Raw genomic sequence first — 21,105 nt, 5'->3', positions numbered from 1 at the left:
TTTTTGTCTGCTGCAGAAATCTCAAAATCCAAAGTCAAGTCTTCTCGTCGATTTTGCACAGAAGATTTTGAGGATTTCGTTGACATATATTAATGTCATTCACTAACTCCTGTTCAACGAAAAGGAGAATGAGAGCAGAGAATCGTGGCTGGGTCATTGTAGAACGAAGTTTAGACTTGACAATGCTCATTTTAGAGAATGTTCGTTCAGCAGATGCAGAAGTAACAGGAATTGTGGCCAGTCCTGTGAAGACGCGTGAGAGGCAAGGGAAAAAATTTGTTTTGTTTTGTTTGCCAATCAACAGGGGGGGGGGCATGGCCCCCTTGTGCCCCCCCCTAAGCTACGCCAGTGATTGTACGTTCAAAATAATTCTGCTTAGGGTATCCTACATTGGCATCTTCTCATCATTAAAGTTAGTCCTGCTGATAGACATTCAACACGGCAAGCGACTCCCAGTTGTCGCCTCTCTGCGTACTTGTAAGAAAATACGATTCCTCTCAGCACATACTATTAAGCAGCCTACTTATAAACACAGGTCTACTGATAACAATTTATTACATAAATCTATGCTGTGATACCCCCTAATCATATTAGATGCATATTTATCACAAAATATTACTCTTCTGGTGAGATATTGCGCATGTACGCTAACACACTAACGCAGCCAGATTGTATACTGACTGGTATATGCAGCCGGGGCCTTACATGCAATTTATTTTGCCTATTTCTTAAGTGAGGTATATTGATAGTAATTTTGATGGAAACATGAATTTGTTGATGATACAGAACCCCAAATTGTATCTGCACAGTGTGCAGCTGTGGGCTGAACGAGGGTCAAAGGGGAGAGCGGGAGGGGATGAAGTAGCAGTTTTGCACCCTACAACCTAGGGCGCTGTCCTAATTATAAACACAGGTATACTGATAAAAATTTATTACATATATTTATGCTGAGATACCCCCTAACCATATTAAATGCATATTCATCACAAAATATAATTTCTCTGGTGAGATATTGCGCATGCGCTAACACACTAACGCAGCCAGATTGTGTACTGTCGGGTATATGCAGCCGGGGCCTTACATGCAATGTCTTTTGCCTATTTCTTAAGTGAGGTCTATTGATAGTAATTTAGATGAAAACATGAATTTGTTGATGATACAGAACCAAAAATTGTATCTGCACAGTGTGCAGCTGTGGGCTGAGCGAGGGACAAGGGAGGCAAGGGGGAGGACGGGAGGCGAAATTTTTTTTTCCCATTTCAGTTCCGGACCCACCATAGATAGTGTTTTGTAATATATGGTTCGTATATATATGGTTGGATTATAGTTAGTGTTAGGGTTCGGGTACGGCTTAGGGTTAGAGTTAGGGGTGGGGTATTCATTTTACATTGTTGCTTCGAGGAAGTCGAGTGAATGGAGTGCGCTGATTGGCTGTGGTCCGGAACTCAAGTGGAAAAAAAAATTCGCGGGCGGGAGGGGATGAAGTAGGAGTTTTGCACCCTACAACCTAGAGCGCTGTCCTAATATTAGAAACACAGGATACCGATAAAAATTTATTCCATATATTTCTGCTGAGATACCCCCTAACTATATTAAATGCATATTCATCACAAAATATTACTCCTCTGGTGAGATATTGCGCATACGCTAACACACTAACGCAGCCAGATTGTATACTGACTGGTATATGCAGCCGGAGACTTACATGCAATGTCCTTTTCCTATTTCTTAAGTAAGGTCTACTAATGGAATATTACCATATATATCTATGCTAGGATGACTCCTCTTCATTTTAAATGCATAATGATTGCAAAATATTCTTCTTCTCTGGAGATATTGGGCATGCGCGAGCACCGTTTTAGACGTGCAATACGGACTGAAGAAAACTGCATAAGCTTGCTGAAAGAAAGAGGGGTAGGTGACTGAAGAAAGGCGGCAGAGAGGATAGCCGAAAGCGGCAGAACAAGAAGGAGGCTGAGCGAGGGACCATGGAGGCAAGAGGGAGGACGGGAGGGGATGAAGTAGGACTTTTGTACCCTACAGACTAGGGCGCTGTCCTAATTATAAACACAGATATACTGATAATATTTTGTTACATAAATCTATGCTGAGATACCCCCTAACCATATTAATTGCATATTCATCACAAAATATAGCTCCTCTAGTGATATATTGCGCATATATATATATGCTAGAATAACTACTCTTCATTTTAAATGCATAATGATTGCAAAATATTCTTCTTCTCTGGAGATATTGGGCATGCGCGAGCACCGTTTTAGACGTGCAATACGGACTAAAGAAAACTGAATAATATAGCTTGCTGAGAGAAAGAGGGGTGAGAGACTGAAGAAAGGCGGCAGGGAAAATAGCTGAAGGCGGCAGAAGAAGAAGGAGGCTGTCCTCGGGACAAGGGAGGAAAGGGAGCAATTTATTTCATATATCTATGCTGAGATACACTCTAACCCCAGAGAGAAACTAGACAGAGGGCACTCACGGAGATTGCATACCTCCGCCAGCATGTAACATGTATGTGTTACGAGCTGGCTCGCTACGCTGGCTGGCTGGCTGGCTCGCTGGCGCGCTAATATCGATCGCGCAAACACACGAACACACTAACACACGATAGCGATCACATAATTTCCTCCAACTCCGTTAGGTGGAGGTAAACAGACAGATTCCAGCGCTGTTGTAACTGAAGGTCAGGTCTCCCGCCACGCTACAGGAAATTTTAGTATGACTAGTGAAGTATTCGGATCGAGAATCTTTTGTGTCAAATTGCAGGGCCTGCAGTGTAAGCATCGGCAGGGTATGTATTATATAAATTAACAGCGCAATTTCACTACAATAATATATCATTCAACATAATGCTTGAAGTTGATGGTTATATTTATGGATTATGTGACTGGGATGATGATTGGGTTCGGATTTAGGTTAGGTTTATGTGGAGATGATTAAAATTTGTTGTTCTAATCATTTTCTATATGTAATATATTGGATATAAATGATAAACATAATATAAACACGGCAATACCCAATACACCGAAATAATTCGAAATAATATCGAAAGCTGTTTGTGTTTTCTCTATGATTCCGCTATTAAAGCTATTATATTCTCTATGATTATGCTAAGCGGCTGCCATGCACGAGACATGATGCGGCCATGATGCCGAGGCGCGTCGAAGATTGACACTTTGTGTCTTCCAATCACAGCTTACGCCGCACCGGTCTCTTATATTTTTAAATATGGGGACCCATTGGACCACTAAATCGTCGATCTCAGGAACTAGTGCATTCTGCTAGGCTAGAATGGTTTCCTACGATAGAGTTTGGCACAAATACGAAAATAACACGCTGTTTAGCGCACTGCGCTACGTCCTTCTGTTGCATTTTCGCATATCCGTAATCAGAATAAGCCCCGCCTTCTTCGTTGATGGGCATGAATGGGGCGTCAACGACGTGACCCGTTACTGCGTGTAGGTGTTTGGCGAGACTGTTTGCTTTTCGTAAATAATGAAAGACCCGGCCGATGCATTTCGCACCGAAGTGGAAAAATTAGGCATTTTTACCCGTTTTCGGAAGTGAACGAGTGCGTCATTCATTGAACATTAAAGTTTTTCTTAAAATTAAATAATTCCGAAAATCCCTAACCGCACTACTCGATTGTTTTAGCCAAAGAACGTAGCTGTGTGCGTGACGTCTTGCCCGCGTGCTTTATGCTTGGCTTAGCAGGCCTCAAAATGGATATCGGAGGACGCACCTCGCAACACGCGTGTTTGTTTACATATAGCTTTGGCTGATAGGCTCTATGTCCCCCAAAGTACGTAACTATTGGAGGGTACCCTGGGTACGGTTCGATATATCGAAAAGTATCTCGGGGTACTATGCGATATATATGTCGCTGCGTACCCTGCATTGTTTCACCGTACCCTGACTTTCAGCCAACTGATCATGAAAATCATGCAGAACCATATACATATGGTTTTGCAGAAAAATGATAATATTTAGTGGATGGCAACATTTTACGCTTCTCCCCTATAGGCCTACTGGTGGGTGAAATATTACCGCCGCCAGGTATTGCCGCCATCACGTGCATATTGATTTTTTTTTATTTGATGTCAATATCAAAGCATTTTTATTTATGGTAATGATAGTATTACAATGATAACATTAAACTACGAGACTACTATAGCTTTTATAAATTTTTCTAAATTATTTATATTAATTGATGATTCATCAATTAATCTCAATATTTCACAGACTGTGTGTGTGAAAGTCAGGGTACGGTGGGGCAATGCAGGGTACGCAGCGACATATCGTATACTACAGGGGTGTATCCAGGATTTTTTCTGGGTGGGTCGTGATCATAATTTTTTGGACCTTTTCACAATGAAATAGCAGCAAGATGTGATTACAATGTCAATACAATCAGGGGCGTGTACAGGATTTGTACCAGGGAGGGGTCTAACCGTAACCCAAACTTGGCAGCACGCAAATTTTTTTGAAATTAGACCTCCTTAGATGCGTTTTCTGCGCGAGCAGGGGGGGTCCGGACCCCCTGGACCCCCCCTGTACACGCCCCTGACAATTTAATTAAAAAAAATATTTTGAACTTTTTGTCTTTATCTTGTCTTGTCTTGATCTTGTCTTGTCTTTGTCTTTGTCAGTCTTTGTCTCTCTTTTATGAAACAAAATTTTCTTTAAAAAAAAGTCTCAGTTTCAGAATTGCTGGAATTGGGATAAATTTACGTCACGCAATTGGCAATGTCTTTGGACTCATTGCTGGTAACTGATCTTTTTCATTTATGTCATTGTAAAAAGGCCCTCGAAAAAAAATGTGTTTGGAAAAAATGTGGACCTTTTAAAATTTTGGGGGGGTCGTACGACCCTCACGACCCCCCCCCTGCATACACCCATGCATAATAGTACCTGTATATTGCTCTTATTTAGCCGCTGATAGTTCTTATTTAGAACAAAGTCTTCATTGTTATCTTCTAAAACTACAGACCATCCGCTGACCGCTGTGGAGGCGTGCGCCGGGCCTCGAATTTGGCGCACGTCTCCACTGCGGACAGCGCTTCATACTTGAACATCCCCACCGTCGCGTGCGCATATCCCGCGGAACTGCGCGTCTCATCCGCGCGCAGCGCTCAGGATCAACAGCAAAGCTGTGTCACGCAATCTTGTATCATGTCTCTCTGGATACCCGTTATTCAGGCATATTATATGCCGGGGTATTCTATTTTTCATAATGTGTCGTATGGTATAAATTCTCCCGTTTCTATTATTGATTTTATCAAGAGCTAATAATATTAATAATATAATAAAAGGTATTATTAGCTCTTGATTTTATCAAGAGCACATGCAAAAACTGTGTTCCGCGCAAACATAACATTGCACGGAGTTTATGTGCTCTTGACTGATTATTTGTTATATCCTTTTTCCGCCTGTTGCAATATTCATTCTCCGTCTCGCCACCGGTGGCGCTGCGATCATCAAACCGAAAGCAAGGATGCGAGCAATACCGCCGAGCATGAGCAGTCAGCTATGAGACAGTCAGTCAGCCGTGGAGCGAGAGAGATAGACACAAAATATCCCTGAACCACTTTACTTGGAATGAGCAAGCTGTGCTATTTACTGGTCAGATATCGCTGACCTTGCTACGAGTATTGTGAGTTCACAAGTTTTAAGACCAACGAACAACGTTATTAGTAATTTCTCGCCTCGCTCATCTAGTGCACAGTTCATGAATTGTTTTGGCAACTTGGGAATCTGCATCAACGGCTTTTTTGCCTCGTTTCTCAGCTGTTTTCTGTGAGCACATGTGGTAATGGTATGAAGGCTTGCAGTGTAGGACTTGCGTGACTCGTGTTATTTGTAAGTAGCTGTATGATTATTAGAGTTTTATACTTACTATTGTAGAACCATGCAGTGTAACACTGTAAAGCGTGGTGGTACTGGTAATACTACTACTACTAGTACCACTACTACTACTACTACTACTAGTATCAGGAGTAAGATAATATAGAACATTCTATATTATCTTACTCCTGCTAGTATCGGTGGTAATACGAATGATAGTTGTAGGTAATCGCGTTCCTAGTCCGACCAGGGGGCCGTTTCACGAAGCGCTCGTTAAGTTAGTGATGGGGTTTAGGGATATCCTTATATATAGAGTGTTTCACGAAAGCCTCGCTAAGTTTCCACGTTTCACAAACGTCTCACTAACTCAACGACGTTGCTAATAAGGTGGAATCTTAAGGGCATTCCAGGGGCACTATACTTAGGCTATCGTACACACAGGCACTTGGGACAGAGTCAGTAAAAACTGAAAATAATATGAACCCACTTTCACAAATACTACCGTATACCTCTCAATTACAGTTGCACTGTTGTGTCACTGTATATCAACTTTCCTTCATAAAAACTAACGCCGAACGCTCCCGCACTCGTCGCTGCGAGTGTGCTGTGTCGCCATTATAATGATAATAATAATGAATATATATTATTATCATTATAATGGCGACTATAAATGCTACTATATATATATATATACTCCTTCTGAATTATGCGTGCGTACATGTGTGGGTCTGTGTGTGCCACTAGCTAAACAACGCTGGCCGGAGCGCCATGATCTTTAAAATTAAGGGTGTGGTGCTGGTATTATATTCTGCACACATGTATAAACCCTGTTGCATAACATCTGATAACATCCCAGCACAAGCATGTCTATTTTACAAACATTTGTAAAAAAAAAATTGCATTGTGTTAGCTTGGTCACAGTTGGGGGGGGGGGGTTAATGCTAAAGTGTGTATGCATCACGGAGCACTAGTTGGTGACTGTTGTTAATTTAGTGCAAAAATGTGTGACCTTCAATTTCTTGCGTTACGCAGTGGCTATAGCCACCCAACTCATGTGCAGTGATATGTCCTGCCCAGTAACAGCTGTGGATGACCTATTCAGGGACTAAATTTACAGCATTGCTGTGGTGTGTATTGCTATAGCTTTTATGAGACTGGTGTACGTAAAATAATATACAAAACTGGTACAGTATTTTAGAATGATAGCACGTGCTGTATATATATATACAGTAATGACACGGATGTTGAATCGTAAATGTAGTGCCTGGTATTTGCAGCTGGTAGTATAGCTGCACGTTTAAACGATCTCTAAGTCAAGTCGTACTGGAGCAAGGATAGGCAATAGCATGTGTGCGAACGTGTAGTTGAAGCTGTGGGGCAGGAGTCTGCAAAAATTTCAAATTCTGCCCACCCTTTAGTAGCAGTATGATGCAACCAGTACTGCACACATAAATAACAAATTCTTCTTACTGTGCACTAGCTCTAGTACTCTATCTACTCTGTACGCGGGCAATAGTACTAGAGCTAACTGTGCACTATATAATATCAGGAGCGTATAATGACAAATATATAATGACAAATATATTTGTCATTATACGCTCCTGATAATATATATATATGCTGGTGAAATGCTGGCATTCTCTGATTTCTGTTTGCTGTGGTGCAGCTACCATGTACAGTGCCACTGAAGTGAAATAATTCGCGCTCGATCCGTTCCCGACACAATTAATTCCCTCCCTCCACATATTCGTATCATTGATTAGTTGCTGCGCCGCCGCCGCGTGATGCTGAACTAACAGGTCAACCTTAGATGTGCCGGCAGACAGCTTAGCGAATTGTGGTGATCGATGCTGATTCATTATGTCATCATCTATGTAGATTGGGCATTCCAGTCCACGGTCTAAAACTAACAAGTACGCCTGCTGCGAGCCTAATACGCAAACACATTTAATTGTGCTTCTTTTAACGATGTGTCGCTCTTCTATTTCATAAAAAAAAAATAATAATGAGTGCGCTGTAGTAATCTGATTTTGCCAAAATACAACTTTTTTTAATTGCAGCATACAGATGTAAATTATTTGCAATTGAAGTGAGCTGTAGGCTAAACTATTTTTATTTCTTCCTTTAAAAAATGCTAATAAAGTATGTGCTAGTCAGCCAGTGTCATGCAAAATAACTCTGGAATTACCCTCCGGGCTCCCCTCTCCTTTCATTAAATTGTGTGACATTTAAAACTACACCATAAAAATTAAGAGTCGATTATGCCAGAAATATTTACAAGGGGTGTTAGATTTATTATTTCAAATTTACACCTGTAGATATGCAAGTGACTCTCCTAATTACAGATGGAGGGTTGCGGGCAAGTACCCTACAAAACTAATGGTGTGTTATTCATGAAGCAAATTTAAAGTATGCGGCAGTTGTAGGTTTGAAAGGCTACTATGTTTGTAGTGTTGTAAACACCAATTGATATAGTAGAATTAAAAGGAAAGTGTTTCAAATTTGTAATAGTCTTCTCCTTGTAGAATCACAAAAACAGTTTTTCATATTTGCATAGCTTCTTAGTAGGTACCTGGTAACACATATTCTGTATGTCATCTATATTACAGTATAAGTAATGATGCTACCGTATTACGTAAATATGTTATCAGAAGTTCAATAATGCATGAATACGATAAATGAATATGATTGCACTTCTGATATGATTTATGTATGCTATGTACCGATATTTGCGGGCGGAGGAAGGGGATTCCTAGCAGAGCTAGTACTAATGACATTTTCAGTAACAATTAAGTAGTGTTGTGGCAGATTTCTAGTGGGAGGAAGTGCAACTGAATCTTGTTTATGAAACTCGGAAAAACATACACAGGATTACTGTTGGTTATAGTGTATATAGTATCAGCTATAAGAGTCGTGCTAAAGATTCTCAGATCATGCCCATTCTCACAGAACGAGCATGCATCAGGGCCGTAGTGGCCGCCACGGCAGCACGGCACTGCCGTGGCACTATTTTGGAAAAAAAATTCTGGAATGTGTATTTAATATGACAATGTGCCTATTCAAATTCAAACTTCAAAACATACAGATGTACATAGTGAAAGTATAAATGCAGATTGAAAATAGGCTTATTTTTCATAATTATGTACTGATTATATACAATTTTGTAAATAATATTTTATTAGTTATCATACTCATAATATATATTTTAGATACTTTAGTCAAAACATCAGCTTTAGCTACATTCCTCTTTGAAATTTACAAATTGACCTTTTAATATGATCAGAATTGGTTGCTTTCAACATAGGCTGAACATGCAAGAAATGCCATTTCCAGGCTCTACATTTCAAGGATTTTCTGGGGGAGTACCAGACCCCCAGCATTGGCTACATATTTCGGCAGTGGCACTTTTTGGGAGGCCACTACGGCCCTGATGCATGACCATGCGAGTGTTGATTTTAGCAGCTGGGAAGAAGGTTCAGTACTGAGCAAAAAGCGTGGAAGGTGGGGATTAGCAAAATGCAAAAAGCAATTGTAATTAAGGACTTTTTCATGGTACTCTTTAATGGAAATTAATAAACCTATGCCCCATGATTAATTTGAAAGACCGAAAAGTCTTCTTCACTTATCCTGTAGTTATTACTTCACTGCCTAAATGCTGATAGGTTTTGATTGTTACGAGTGATAGCACTCTAAATAAGGTTCTGCATGCATGCCCCTCCAGAAAATAACTACTCGCAACATTCACGAAATGCATTTTTTTAGGACAAAAGTAGACCTTTGCCTTTGTCTTCAGTCTACCAAATGAAATAAATGATCTAAATTTACAGATGTTTCGCCGATTTGTGCGTACTAATGTGCAATAGACAAGGGATGCGAGTGAAAGAGGCAGTCTCTAATGCTGGGAGTAAACTGGGTCATTTGTGTGTACTAGGGAACGGCAGGGAGCCTCTGTACATGTTAGTGAAAGAGACGGTGTGCGAGCACTGAGTCACACAATACACAGCTAGCGAGAACAGAAATGAAATAGACGGTTTGTCAGTACTGTGGAGCCGTAGACAGCCTGTGTGAAGATGCGTGTGAAATAGACAATCTGTCAGTTAGGGAGTGGGGCTGCATGGTTACCATCATGCTGTTACTACAGAAAAACACGCAATATAGGCAGCAAATATCCACAGCAGGACTTCATCTCTCCCTCTCGCTCACTTTCCCTTTGTCTTTCGCTCGCTCTCGTTGTCTGTATTATGGAAAATATTCATTGCAGTTCTATGTGTAATGTACGTATAGTTAACTTCTAGTTAGATTGTGGAAATTCCATGGCCTATGTATACAGAGCCGGATGGCTATAGATAGAATATTCTGTAGACATTCTCGGCCTAGTGCAATCAAAGCACTTGAAGAAATCCGAGTGAGAGGAAATTTGCTAAGAAAGAGAGAGAGATTGACTACATTGTACAGTGGCATCGGCATCTCGCGCGCGCGAATCCATGCAGCGCGCGGCGCCGTTCTCCGCTCCTCGGGGATTTCGATATTCCTCCTCACTGCGCCTCGTCGGGAATTTAGATGAGTTTTTACTCATTACTAGGCGTTATATGATTCATCGGCTGATTATCCTTGCGGCAAAGCCACCTGCAGGCAATTCTCCCGGCGACCGGGTTTGTTGGTAAGCCGTTGGAGGAATTGGACAGGGAGGAGCGATGAGAGATGCTAGCCGAGATCCCGATTTTATTGACCATGTCTAGTCCAGCGACTGCTGGAGAGACCTGGAGGGCATATATTTGTTCACGGTCGAGGGTGTGAGTCCTAGTGAATGTGCCGTGTGCCGATTTGGGTTTCTTTTTTTCGGTTCATTGCGCATGCTCAGATGAGGACTAGTGTAAGTGCTGCAATTAAATGTGGAGCTACTGTCAATGACACTTGTGTCTTCAGAGTGGTGACTGCACATGTACGGTTGTGCAAAATGATTTGGCAGTGGCATTTGATTGCTTGCAGAATACGTATATATATATCACAAGAATATTGTTGAATTTCAATCTGTATGTCCTAGATTGGTATAGTTGTATCTAGCACCTGTTCATTACATAAATGCACCCACTAACCTCGCAGCCATAGTCTAGACATTATCTGGCAGCAGTGTGGCATTTGTGCGCGTTTTAGTATTATGGTATTTCCATGGCTGCAATAACACATAGTGACAGCAGCTCGTGAAAAGAGTCATCATCGTAGCTATCGTTGGTAATGATTGCATGCAGTAATGAATGAACTCGCTCTTGCGAGAATACGTAGTCGCGAAAACTTTGTTATTACATTGTAATGTAACACAAACAAAAACCTGCCCAGGGTTGTGTGTGCGTGCGTGCGTGCGTGCGTGCGCGCGTGCGTGCGTGCGTGCGTGTGTGTGTGTGCGTGTGTGTGTGTGTGTGTATGCAGCTCATGAGCTCCACACGTGTGTGCGCGTAAAGGGCAACCGCATCTCGCGCATGCACGGTGTCGCGAAGGCCAATGCCTGCAGGCATTTCCCATTCTCATCGTGTCCTTCGACGACGCGTGAGTTTAATCGGCGAGGTTGAAAATACGAGACACGCGAGATGTTTCTCATCACGTCGCTCGGTCGGTGTTTGCTAGCAGCGAACGTCTTCTGGGAGTATATCATCAAGAGCCCGTAAACTATCTCTATGTTATGGTTTACGTTATGGTTAAACTGTAACTAGTTTATGGGCTCTTGATGCGACCGAAGACTGAAGACATCGGTGGTTTTGTGGTCCCTTGGGAATCAGCTTCGGTAACCAGCGTTAGTGCTGATAACTAGTGCGCATGAACAGATACAACTGCAAGCTCTTGTTGAAAGTTTGAAATTACTTATCAGGATTTGTTAAGATTTGTAAGATGATGTGTGAATGCATGTCAGAAAATACTCATAATTAATGTATCACACATTATAAAATAAGGATATTACTAATTTTCTTTAGGAGGTAGCTGCCCCACTATAAAGGGTATTGTTTTGTTATATATATATATATATAGAATGTACATGTGCTTTTATTTCTGGTTGTTATGACTAATATCTAACCTGGATGATGCATGCAGCAATGGTTATGTAGTGTTGTCTAGCATCTAGCTACGTGTAAATACTAGCCCATCATATCAAGTTCTCACATGTTTTACTTTTTTTAGGTTTCTAAAACACTTAGAGGAACCGTGGATGGATGACCACTTTCGAATCTGTTCACTACACATGGTGCAAAGAAAGTGAAGCCATTTTCTCTCCGGTGAATATGTGCACTTGCTAGTGTCCCGTGGCGTTTAGCTGATACACAATAGTGTCGAAATGGGCCAAAAACTAAGGAAGCTCCGGTTTGGCCGCAGCGAACAATACTCCGTTGCGGACACCACAGAGCCAACACCTGAACAGCAGCAGAACCAACAGCAGCAGCAGCAGCAACAGCAGCAGCAGCAGCAGCAGCAGCAGGAGCAGCAACAGCAGCAGCAGCAGCAGCAACAGCAGCAGCAGCAGCAACAGGAGGAGGAAAAACAAGAGGAAGAAGTCCAGCAGCCCCAGAAGGTAGAAGAACCGCCACCTCCTCAGCTGGAACAGCAGGATGCTGAGAATGCTGCAGCTGCTAAAACAGAAGACGAGGCTTCACCACAACAAGAGGAGGAACAACAGGTGAGGGAAATATGCTGCCAGAGCGCACATGTTAGTGTGTGCACACGTGCGTTTGCTTTCATGTGCGCGTGCGTGTTCGTGTGCGTGCGTGTACGTGTTCATGTGCATGTGCGTGTTCGCTTGCGTGCGTGTTCGTGTGCATAGTGCATACTATGCGCGTGTTTGTACGGGTGTTCGATATATGTGAAAACTAGATCAATTAGAATTCAGCTACAGATGTTATAGAAATGCAAGGCATGAAGTGTTTTTATATAATCTCACTCATTCCTACCATACGGCACCAGCTAAAAAGTTTGCATTTGCTTCCAAAAAAACGTTGAAGAAACCATACTATAGACGGTAGGTAATCGGTGTGCGCATTCTCTTTTTTACTCGCGCACGTTTAACAGGCTTGTACATAATTCAGTGGTGTGCATAACGACCTATATTTAACCTGCGTGAAGCCGCAACCGAAACCCAGTGCACACCTAGAGATTTTTTGGGGCGATTTTCCGTCGCTAGCGACCACGGCCCGGCCAGCAGTCAGAGGCGTACGTACGCAGAGTTAACGTTTCACTGCTACACGTACTCGACTAATCAGCTTATTAGAGTATAATTAGCTTCCCCAGCGGTGGCTGTGTTCTGGCCATCTCCTCAGCCCCTCGTAGGCCCTCTCACGTCCGTGCGCTGTATGTTCCCTCGGCAGACAACCCGCTCATTAGTACTTGTGGTGATTGCCGAAGCTGCTTGCGCTTCCAATTAAATTCGATTTCACTTTTTATAGGCCGCGTTTTACTTCCGTGGCGCTTACGATTGCAGCGTATGGTATATATATCATATGTGTAACAGCAGCATCCAGTGGCGTATAGCTTTTGATCTCGAAGAGCAAACGATCGTTGAATGTGTGTCTCACTGGTTCGAGCAACCGGAAATGTGTGTGTGCGCGCACGCGCGTGTGTGCGTGTGCGTGCGTGCGTGCATGCGTGCATGCGTGGGCGTACGGCAACCACACTGGATAAATAGTGAGGTGAGAAGAGGATCTGGATGGGATTATTGACTTTAGGTGCAATAGGTTTAACTCTGCCTAGCACTGTAGCAGCTTCAGCAATTCGTGTTTGCTCAGGCGTGTTCACCTCATAGCTTCGTATTTTCATTAACATTCTCACTGCTGTGCGGGTCATGCGAACGTGTACAATGATCCCGCGTAGGGCCTAAGATAAAATAGTGCTTGTTTCCCCTTTACCGACCGACTCGCCAAAACGCCGCTACTCGACACATTTTATTGGCCGATTAAAACAAAACAAAAATTATTTCGTTTCGCCAAAAAAAAAAATCTGTTTTTCGTTTCGCAAAAACATATTATACACAAAACAGAATATACAATATTTTGACAATATACATACACATCTTGTCAAAACAAAATAAAAAAGATTTTTCACCTACCTACCTACTCGGTACCCTGAGAGGGTAAAGGGGAAACAAACAATTTTTTAAGGGTGGCCTATATATAGACTCGTAGTCATTAGTTCATGCTGAAGCCAACGTCTGATCACGCACGCGCATTACCTGAAGCCCGAGCAGTTAGTTGTTATCAGGAGTGTCATATTTACATATTATGACATTGCTGTTAATATTGGGCAATCGATGTGGTTCATGGTCCGATTAGTTTCGGTGGGACTGGGGTCAGGGATTAGTTTCAATATATAACGGGAGTGTTGTCATTGTCAAGGCGTTGACTGGAAGCGTTCCACGTGGTTTTTTCACATGTGGAAATCGAAAGTGAAACCTAACGTGTTCGTAAGTCATGATCGTTGATTGGTCAACAGTGACGTCATTGCTCTATGTTGAATAGCAACTGGCAACCCCCACACGCACGCGCATGTACGCGTGCACGCACGTACTTATGCACACAGACAGACACTTCTATTTCGTGACCAAGTATGTATTATTTTGACTGCTTAATCAAAACCTCGAAGTGAAATGTCGGAGTGTGAATCTTGTTTTCTCAGGCGTGTGTTCTGAAATTGATCTATTTTCATATTGGCACTTCTTTGGCATCTGACATCCATTTATTTGATATGGAATACAACATTTAATGCTAACAAACATTGAAACCCTCAAAGCAAATTAATTGAAATTATTTCCTTCACAAAAAACGAGGTTTTGAGGGAGAGCACTCACTATAGTGTGGTGCGGTTGAACTAATGTCGTTTAAAAATGTGAAATCCCAGAATCTGTGAAATCCCAAGCTTTGGAAAGATATATCATGCTATTTGGCAAGGCTATTAATTAATTAATAACGCATGCTGTATTCGCTATAGCGCAGTGAGGCTTTCTCTGATAAGTTTAATTGCTGTAATTGTCTTTTTCACGGTTGGTTTCACAGTCAATGAATCTAGTGAAATTTGTATTCTGTGCCAGTGTGGCAAGCAGATAGTAGTTGTCCATCACCGAAGGTAATTACAGGCTCCTAGGATGGCATGTTGATCGCAACTGTTGTCGTGTTTAACGTCCAGATAGTAATGGACGGATTTCGTTTAGGCCAAACAAAGTAAGTAGGTAGGTAGGGATTTTTTATTTTTTATTTTTATTAATATTAATATCCCTCTGATGCCATGCTATAAAGGGTGTAATAGTAGGAAAGTTAGTAACAATCCAGAACGGTTGTATAAAAATCTCAAGTTTTCTGTCAATCTCAATAAAAAAACTTTCTTTTGCCTTCTCATTTTCTAAAAAAATAGTCTAATAATCACGGGACTGTGAGGATCGACCGGAAACTACACCTATCTGTTTGCCTCTGCAACTAAAGGCGTTTTCACCTGCGTAAAGATCGGCAAGATACGAGACACGGACTTCACTTGGCTGGCAATATTTAATACTGTACTGCGTACGACCCACTAACTTTAGCCCCACGTTCTAAATAATACCATGTCTTATAGTTTACCCTGTCAGTGAAAGATTATACGCTGGCCTCGTGAAACTACGTAGAGAGAACTGTCGGCGAGACATACACCACACACCCCACACACATTCAACATCACACGCCCTGAACTCGCCGAGACACGCAAACGGGGATACATGCGCGCACGCATAACCACCACGCACGCCCATGCCATCACTTTCCCGAATACACGCATCGTGCCTGCGTGAGGAAAAAACCGTGTAAAATTCGCATACGCAAAAGCACAGCATTGCTTATAAGCGCAAAAAATAAACGCGAAATAAAGTAACGAATCTATTACTAAACCAAATCTAAGGTTTCTATACTCTCTCATCCTAATACGCCCGACAATCTCAGCAAACCGTCCAAGCTCATGCGTTCCTCAACAACCACGGACGCTGGCGCCGCCATTGCTGCCCGCTGCACACTGAACCACATAGAATAATATATATAATAATTCGGTATTTTTAGCATTATATATCAGGAGTAATGACAAATTGCATCAATACATTTTTAACCATAGCGTGTCTCATAACTCCTGATTTTATTGAAACGCTCCAAAGTGCCCTGTGGAGGGAAACGAAAGCCAAATAATTCCTACCCCGTTCGAATGTAATCAGTCAGGTGGGCGCAGACACGCGCTGCGTCTCTCATGTATTGTAGATGACTGCATACTACAGCGCTGCTGTAGCAGATCAAGAGGCAACCTGCGTATTCCCCAGCGAACTAGTAACCACCAGAAAGCTACATATATCTATCTATAAAGCTATCACGTAAAAAATGCCACTGTGTTACAGCGACAGAAAGAGAGAGGGTGGATGGAGAGAGAGAGAGAGAGAAGAGAGAGAGAGAAGAGAGAGAGAGAGAGAGAGAGAGAGAGAGAGAGAGAGAGAGAGAGAGAGAGAGAGAGAGAGAGCGAGAAGAGAGGAGAGAGAGAGAGAGAGAGAGAGAGAGAGAGAGAGAAGAGAGAGAGAGAGAGAGAGAGAGTAAGAGAGAGAGAGAAAGGGGGAGAGGAGAGGAGAGAGAGAGAGGAGAGCCTAGAGAGAGAGAGCGAGAGAGAGAGAGAGAGAGAGAGAGAGAGAGAGAGAGAGAGAGAGAGAGAGCGTAGAGAGAGAAGAGAGAGAGGCGAGAGAGAGAGAGAGAAGAGAGAGAGAGAGAGAGAAAAGAGAGAGAGAGAAGCGCGAACGGAGAGAGAGAGGAAGAGAGAGAAGAGAGAGAGAGGACGAGCAAGAGAGAAGATATAGATGGGGGAAGGGAAATCATGAGAATGATAGAGGGGGAGTATATTAGATAGGCGAAGACGATTTAGCAGCAGCTGATTCAAAGCGATAAAGAAGGGAGAAGAATGATGCGATAGAAGGAGATGAATTAAAGAAGGGTAAAAGCAGCGAGCGAGATAGAGAGAGGGAGAGAGAGGCAAGTATAAGTCCGAAGGAAAGAAAGGGGTGCAGAGCAAGCCAGCGGGCGAGAGAGAGAGAAGAGAGCTGAGAGATGAGAGAGAGAGAGAGAGCGAGAGAGAGAAGAAGAGAGCGAGAGAGAGAGAGAGAAGAGAGAGAGACAATCGCCGCGTCTGCGACGAGAAGAAGGTGGGAAATGAAGTGTTGAACACACGACGTATTTCAAAAACTCACTGCTAGTGCTAGTTTTTTTGTTTGTGATTTTGCAGGTTTTTCTTACAACAGCGCTGTATCGCGTCATTCTCCCCCTCCCTGTACATGTCACCGCAAACAATTTTGCACTGGCCGCGCGCTGACGGGGATGATCGATTGATCGCGATTTGCAGGCTGGGCGCACGCATATCAACCGCCGCTGCTGCCAGGGCGACTGTGCGGCGTGGAATCAATTCCTCCGCTGGCCGAAGCTTGCGGCAGGCAGCGTGCGCTGCTCAATGCAGGTTTCGTCGCAGCTAGGGCGGTGTGAAGCCCACTGCAGGGTTGCGAGGCTGCGGTTCTAATGAACGAAGTCGCAGTGCCGCGTGGTGCGAGTTTGCGCGGATGATTGCATTATTCCAGCCTGTTCTGCTAGCATGTATGACAAATACGACATACGCATATACGCTCTCCTATGACACTATCTATCATAAGAAGATTCTTCCTATGACAAACATTGGCGAGTCAACTTCGTTGCGCTTAATTTACAGCTGAAATTCAATGCTTGCGTTCATAATAGCGCTCCTAAACTCCTATGATGCGCACAACACATACAACAATATTTGTCATAGGAAGACTCTTCCGATGACAAATAGTGTCATAGGAGAACGTATATATGCGTATGTCGTATTTGTCATAGATGCAAGGAGAACATGTTGATTATTCCATGTTATAATATTGAAAAGTAATAGTCGCGGCGGATGTACGATCTATGTTATCTATTACCAAACGCGCGCGTGCGTAAGAAAATTGATCGAGGGAGATCGGGGGGGGGGATTGATCGACTACGGAATAGGGCATCTTTAATTTGTAATTTACTCATTATTACACTCGTGCTAGTATATAAAAGGTTTTTTATTTAAAATTTCTTCTGATATATATCTGAAATACTTGTCCAATGAATGGACGAGGAAAAGAAAGAGAGACGAGGAGAGAGGGGGCTCAGCCTCAACGGGAGATATTAGTCAGAATAAACGTGAGTAACAAGCAGAGCAACCAAATGCAGTAATAGAAGATGAGTGGCAGTGTAAATGTGGGGGATAGAAGATGGTCAAGGGAGGTGATGAAAGAAAGGGGGAGGATGGAGAACGGGGAAGATAAAGAGTGGGAGAGGGAGAGAGAGAGAATTTTTTTAACATGCGAAATTATTTTGCGAAGGCGCATTCATGAGATCAAACATCAAGAAAAGAAATGATTGGTATGAGTGTCATGATAATAAATAATCTTATACATAAATCTTATTCAGTCGCGTATCAATGTCTCCTTCATGCATGCGGCACGTAAATCAATTACTTAGCAAGTCTGAGTCTTAAAATTCCCAGACAGTAATTTAAATTGTAAATCTAACACTTGCACACTATATACGTTCCATGCATGTCATGGGATTTTCTAGATCAAAGCTTTCAAGCTTATTTTTTATTCGAGATCCTAGATTATAAAGTAGTGCCTCGAGCTGGCCTCCATTCATTTGCTTGTGGAATTAGGTGGTGATTCGTGAATGAGATTGATTTTTCTCGTTTAAATTAAAAATAGATTGCAACATGATCTGCCCGTGTGTATGGGTGGTGTAAAAAGCCGCTGGCCCTGTCTGTGTCTTCCCGCATGTGCGATGTTTTGTCGGTGCATGTTAACATCCGCAGATGGTGTTCTTGTCATGCGCTCCCGTCACGGGTCGTGAGGGAATGTGTCAAGTATGCATAGATGACTACATGGCACCCTGAATCTGCATTTCATGCACGCACGTGCGCGCACACACACACCCAACAACACACGTACGCACGCACGCACACACGCACGCACGCACGCACGCACGCACGCACGCACGCACGGATGATGCACATCACACACGCACGGTGACGCACCCATGCACACGCGCCCGAGTTCACGCACGCATACACGCACGCACGCATGCACGCACGCACGCACGCACGCACGGTGACGCACCCATGCATGCACGCGCCCGAGTTCACGCACGCATACACGCATACACGCACGCACGCACGCACGCATACACGCACGCACTGGTGTGTTTACTATTTGATGCGCAGCATCCAGCGCGCGTTATTAGATCATCGTCCAAAATGCGATGATTACATTCACGGCGAGGGGGGGGGCACGCGTGAAGCCTTGCGAAAACTCGTTAGCCGGGGTTTTTACCGTTCCTTAGCGTCATATTGGCTTCTTTCTCCACGTTCAGTTTGCCTGGTTTCGCCGTGTAACGGTAATTTTGTAAATTAACACACGAGATGTGCGTGTGTGCGTGCGTGCGTCCATGCATTCCTAGCCATAATGTATATAGCATCTGTTTAGAAATTAGAGGCCGCTCGCTTAGACAATGTGTACTGTACTTTGTGTGTGTGTGTGTGTGTGTATTGTGTGGTGTGTGTGTGATGCAGTGTGTGCGTGCGTGGCCTGCGTGCGTGCATGCATTCCTAGCCATAATGTATATAGCATCTGTTTGGAGGCCGCTCGCTTTTGTACTGTACTTTGTGTGTGTGTGTGTGTGTGCGTGCGTGCGTGCGTGCGTGCGTGCGTGCGTGCGTGCGTGCGTGCGTGCGTGCGTGCGTGCGTGCGCGTGTGTGTATGAGCATGGATGTAGTATAGATTAACTATTAAAGCAAATTGTTAGACCGAGAAACGTTGTAAGCAAGCAGGTAAACTGAATCTAGGCTGTAATAATTTATAGCCAGACTGCGCTGCTTACCTCCACGTAGTTTTACTTCACTCATTACCTCCGCCAAGCGGCAGGAGGTTATGTTTTCATCGGCGTGTATTTGTTGGTTTGTGGTTTTTTGTGTGTACAGCCTAACTGAAAAAGTTATGGACGGATTGTCATAAAATTTTCAGGATAGGTCAGAAATGGGCTAACTTTTCCCTATTATCTACTCCTGATATACAACATACGCATATACATACGCTCTCCTATGACACTATTTGTCATAGGAAGATTCTTCGGATTTCTTCCTATGACAAATATTGCTGTATGTCATTGTGTTATTATGAACGGAAGCAGTGTAATTTCAGCTGTAAAGCGGAACGAAGTTGACTCGCCAATATTTGTCACAAGAAGAATCTTCCTATGACAAATAGTGTCATAGGAAAGCGTATATGCGTATGTCGTATTTGTCATAGATGCAAGCAGAACATGATGTGATTGTATATCGTGATCTGTTATTGTGTGCTAGCTGTTGATATGGGCATACGTATGTGCTGCTACGTACGGGCTAGCTACACAAGACCGTGAATAACGCAGGCAGCTTCATAATCATAGTGACAAGGGAGCGCAGCTGCTTCACCTACACTGAAATTAAAATATAAAGCACACGCCTGCCGAATGTGTGCTGTGCACATTGACTGCAAACTGCGCACCTTCTTCGCAGGTCTTCCTCAGCCGAGTCACGAAATATTGCACGCAACATGTCTCGGAATTCGATCTGGCTATGGACCTACTGTCTGATGCCTGTTGGGCTACTGCCAGGGGGTGGCGGCTTGGCGTGGTGTGGTGTGGCGTAGTGGCGGGGCGGGACTTGATAAAAGCCAATTTGATTAATATTAATAGATTAAAGATCAATAGCTTAATATTAATATTCTTTCAAAGCGGTGGCTTCACCACGGAGCATGCTACGTGTGTGCGCTAGTTGGAACGCGGCAGGTATACTGCATGCAACATGCAGGTTTTGTCACGCAATTCGCTCGCGAATAAGATGCCAGAATCATGCACTGTAAGCAGATGATTCATACACCTAACAACCATTCTGTAATTACAATTTTGTAGCAATGAGAACAATGAGAACAATGCAGAATGTGTACATGAGAAACTGTATGAACAATGAGAACATGAGACATAATGAGAACATGTAGAACAATGAGCATTGTCCTACTCGCTTGAGTGATGTGCATGCTAATAATATTTCGTACAAGCTGAGTGAGTTTGTGCAATACTGGGCCAAAACTGTCAAGTTTATTCCCAGCTTAAGTTCTGGTTCCGGCCAGGTAGTTCTAACAGGTTC

At 43.1% G+C, this 21,105-nt stretch overlaps 1 protein-coding gene across 2 annotated transcripts in view; it reads left to right on the top strand.

The window, feature by feature from the left end:
* The first annotated feature begins 5,512 nt into the window (after positions 1-5,512).
* Positions 5,513-21,105, top strand: part of LOC106805934 (cAMP-dependent protein kinase regulatory subunit-like) — a 99,163-nt gene continuing 83,570 nt past the window's right edge. Inside the window, exons 1-2 of one of the 2 annotated variants that reach the window (XM_014807722.1) lie at positions 5,513-5,671; positions 12,034-12,526. In XM_014807722.1, coding sequence (XP_014663208.1) covers positions 12,188-12,526 — 339 coding nt within the window. In that variant the 5' untranslated portion in view covers positions 5,513-5,671; positions 12,034-12,187. Of the gene's footprint in view, positions 5,878-12,033; positions 12,527-21,105 lie in introns of both variants that reach the window. The other variant, XM_014807721.1, reaches the window with a different exon arrangement.

Source organism: Priapulus caudatus, unplaced genomic scaffold (genome assembly GCF_000485595.1).
Source record: "Priapulus caudatus unplaced genomic scaffold, Priapulus_caudatus-5.0.1 Scaffold133, whole genome shotgun sequence".
Classification (NCBI taxonomy): domain Eukaryota; kingdom Metazoa; phylum Priapulida; class Priapulimorpha; order Priapulimorphida; family Priapulidae; genus Priapulus; species Priapulus caudatus.
This window is presented reverse-complemented; position numbering and strand designations above follow the sequence as displayed.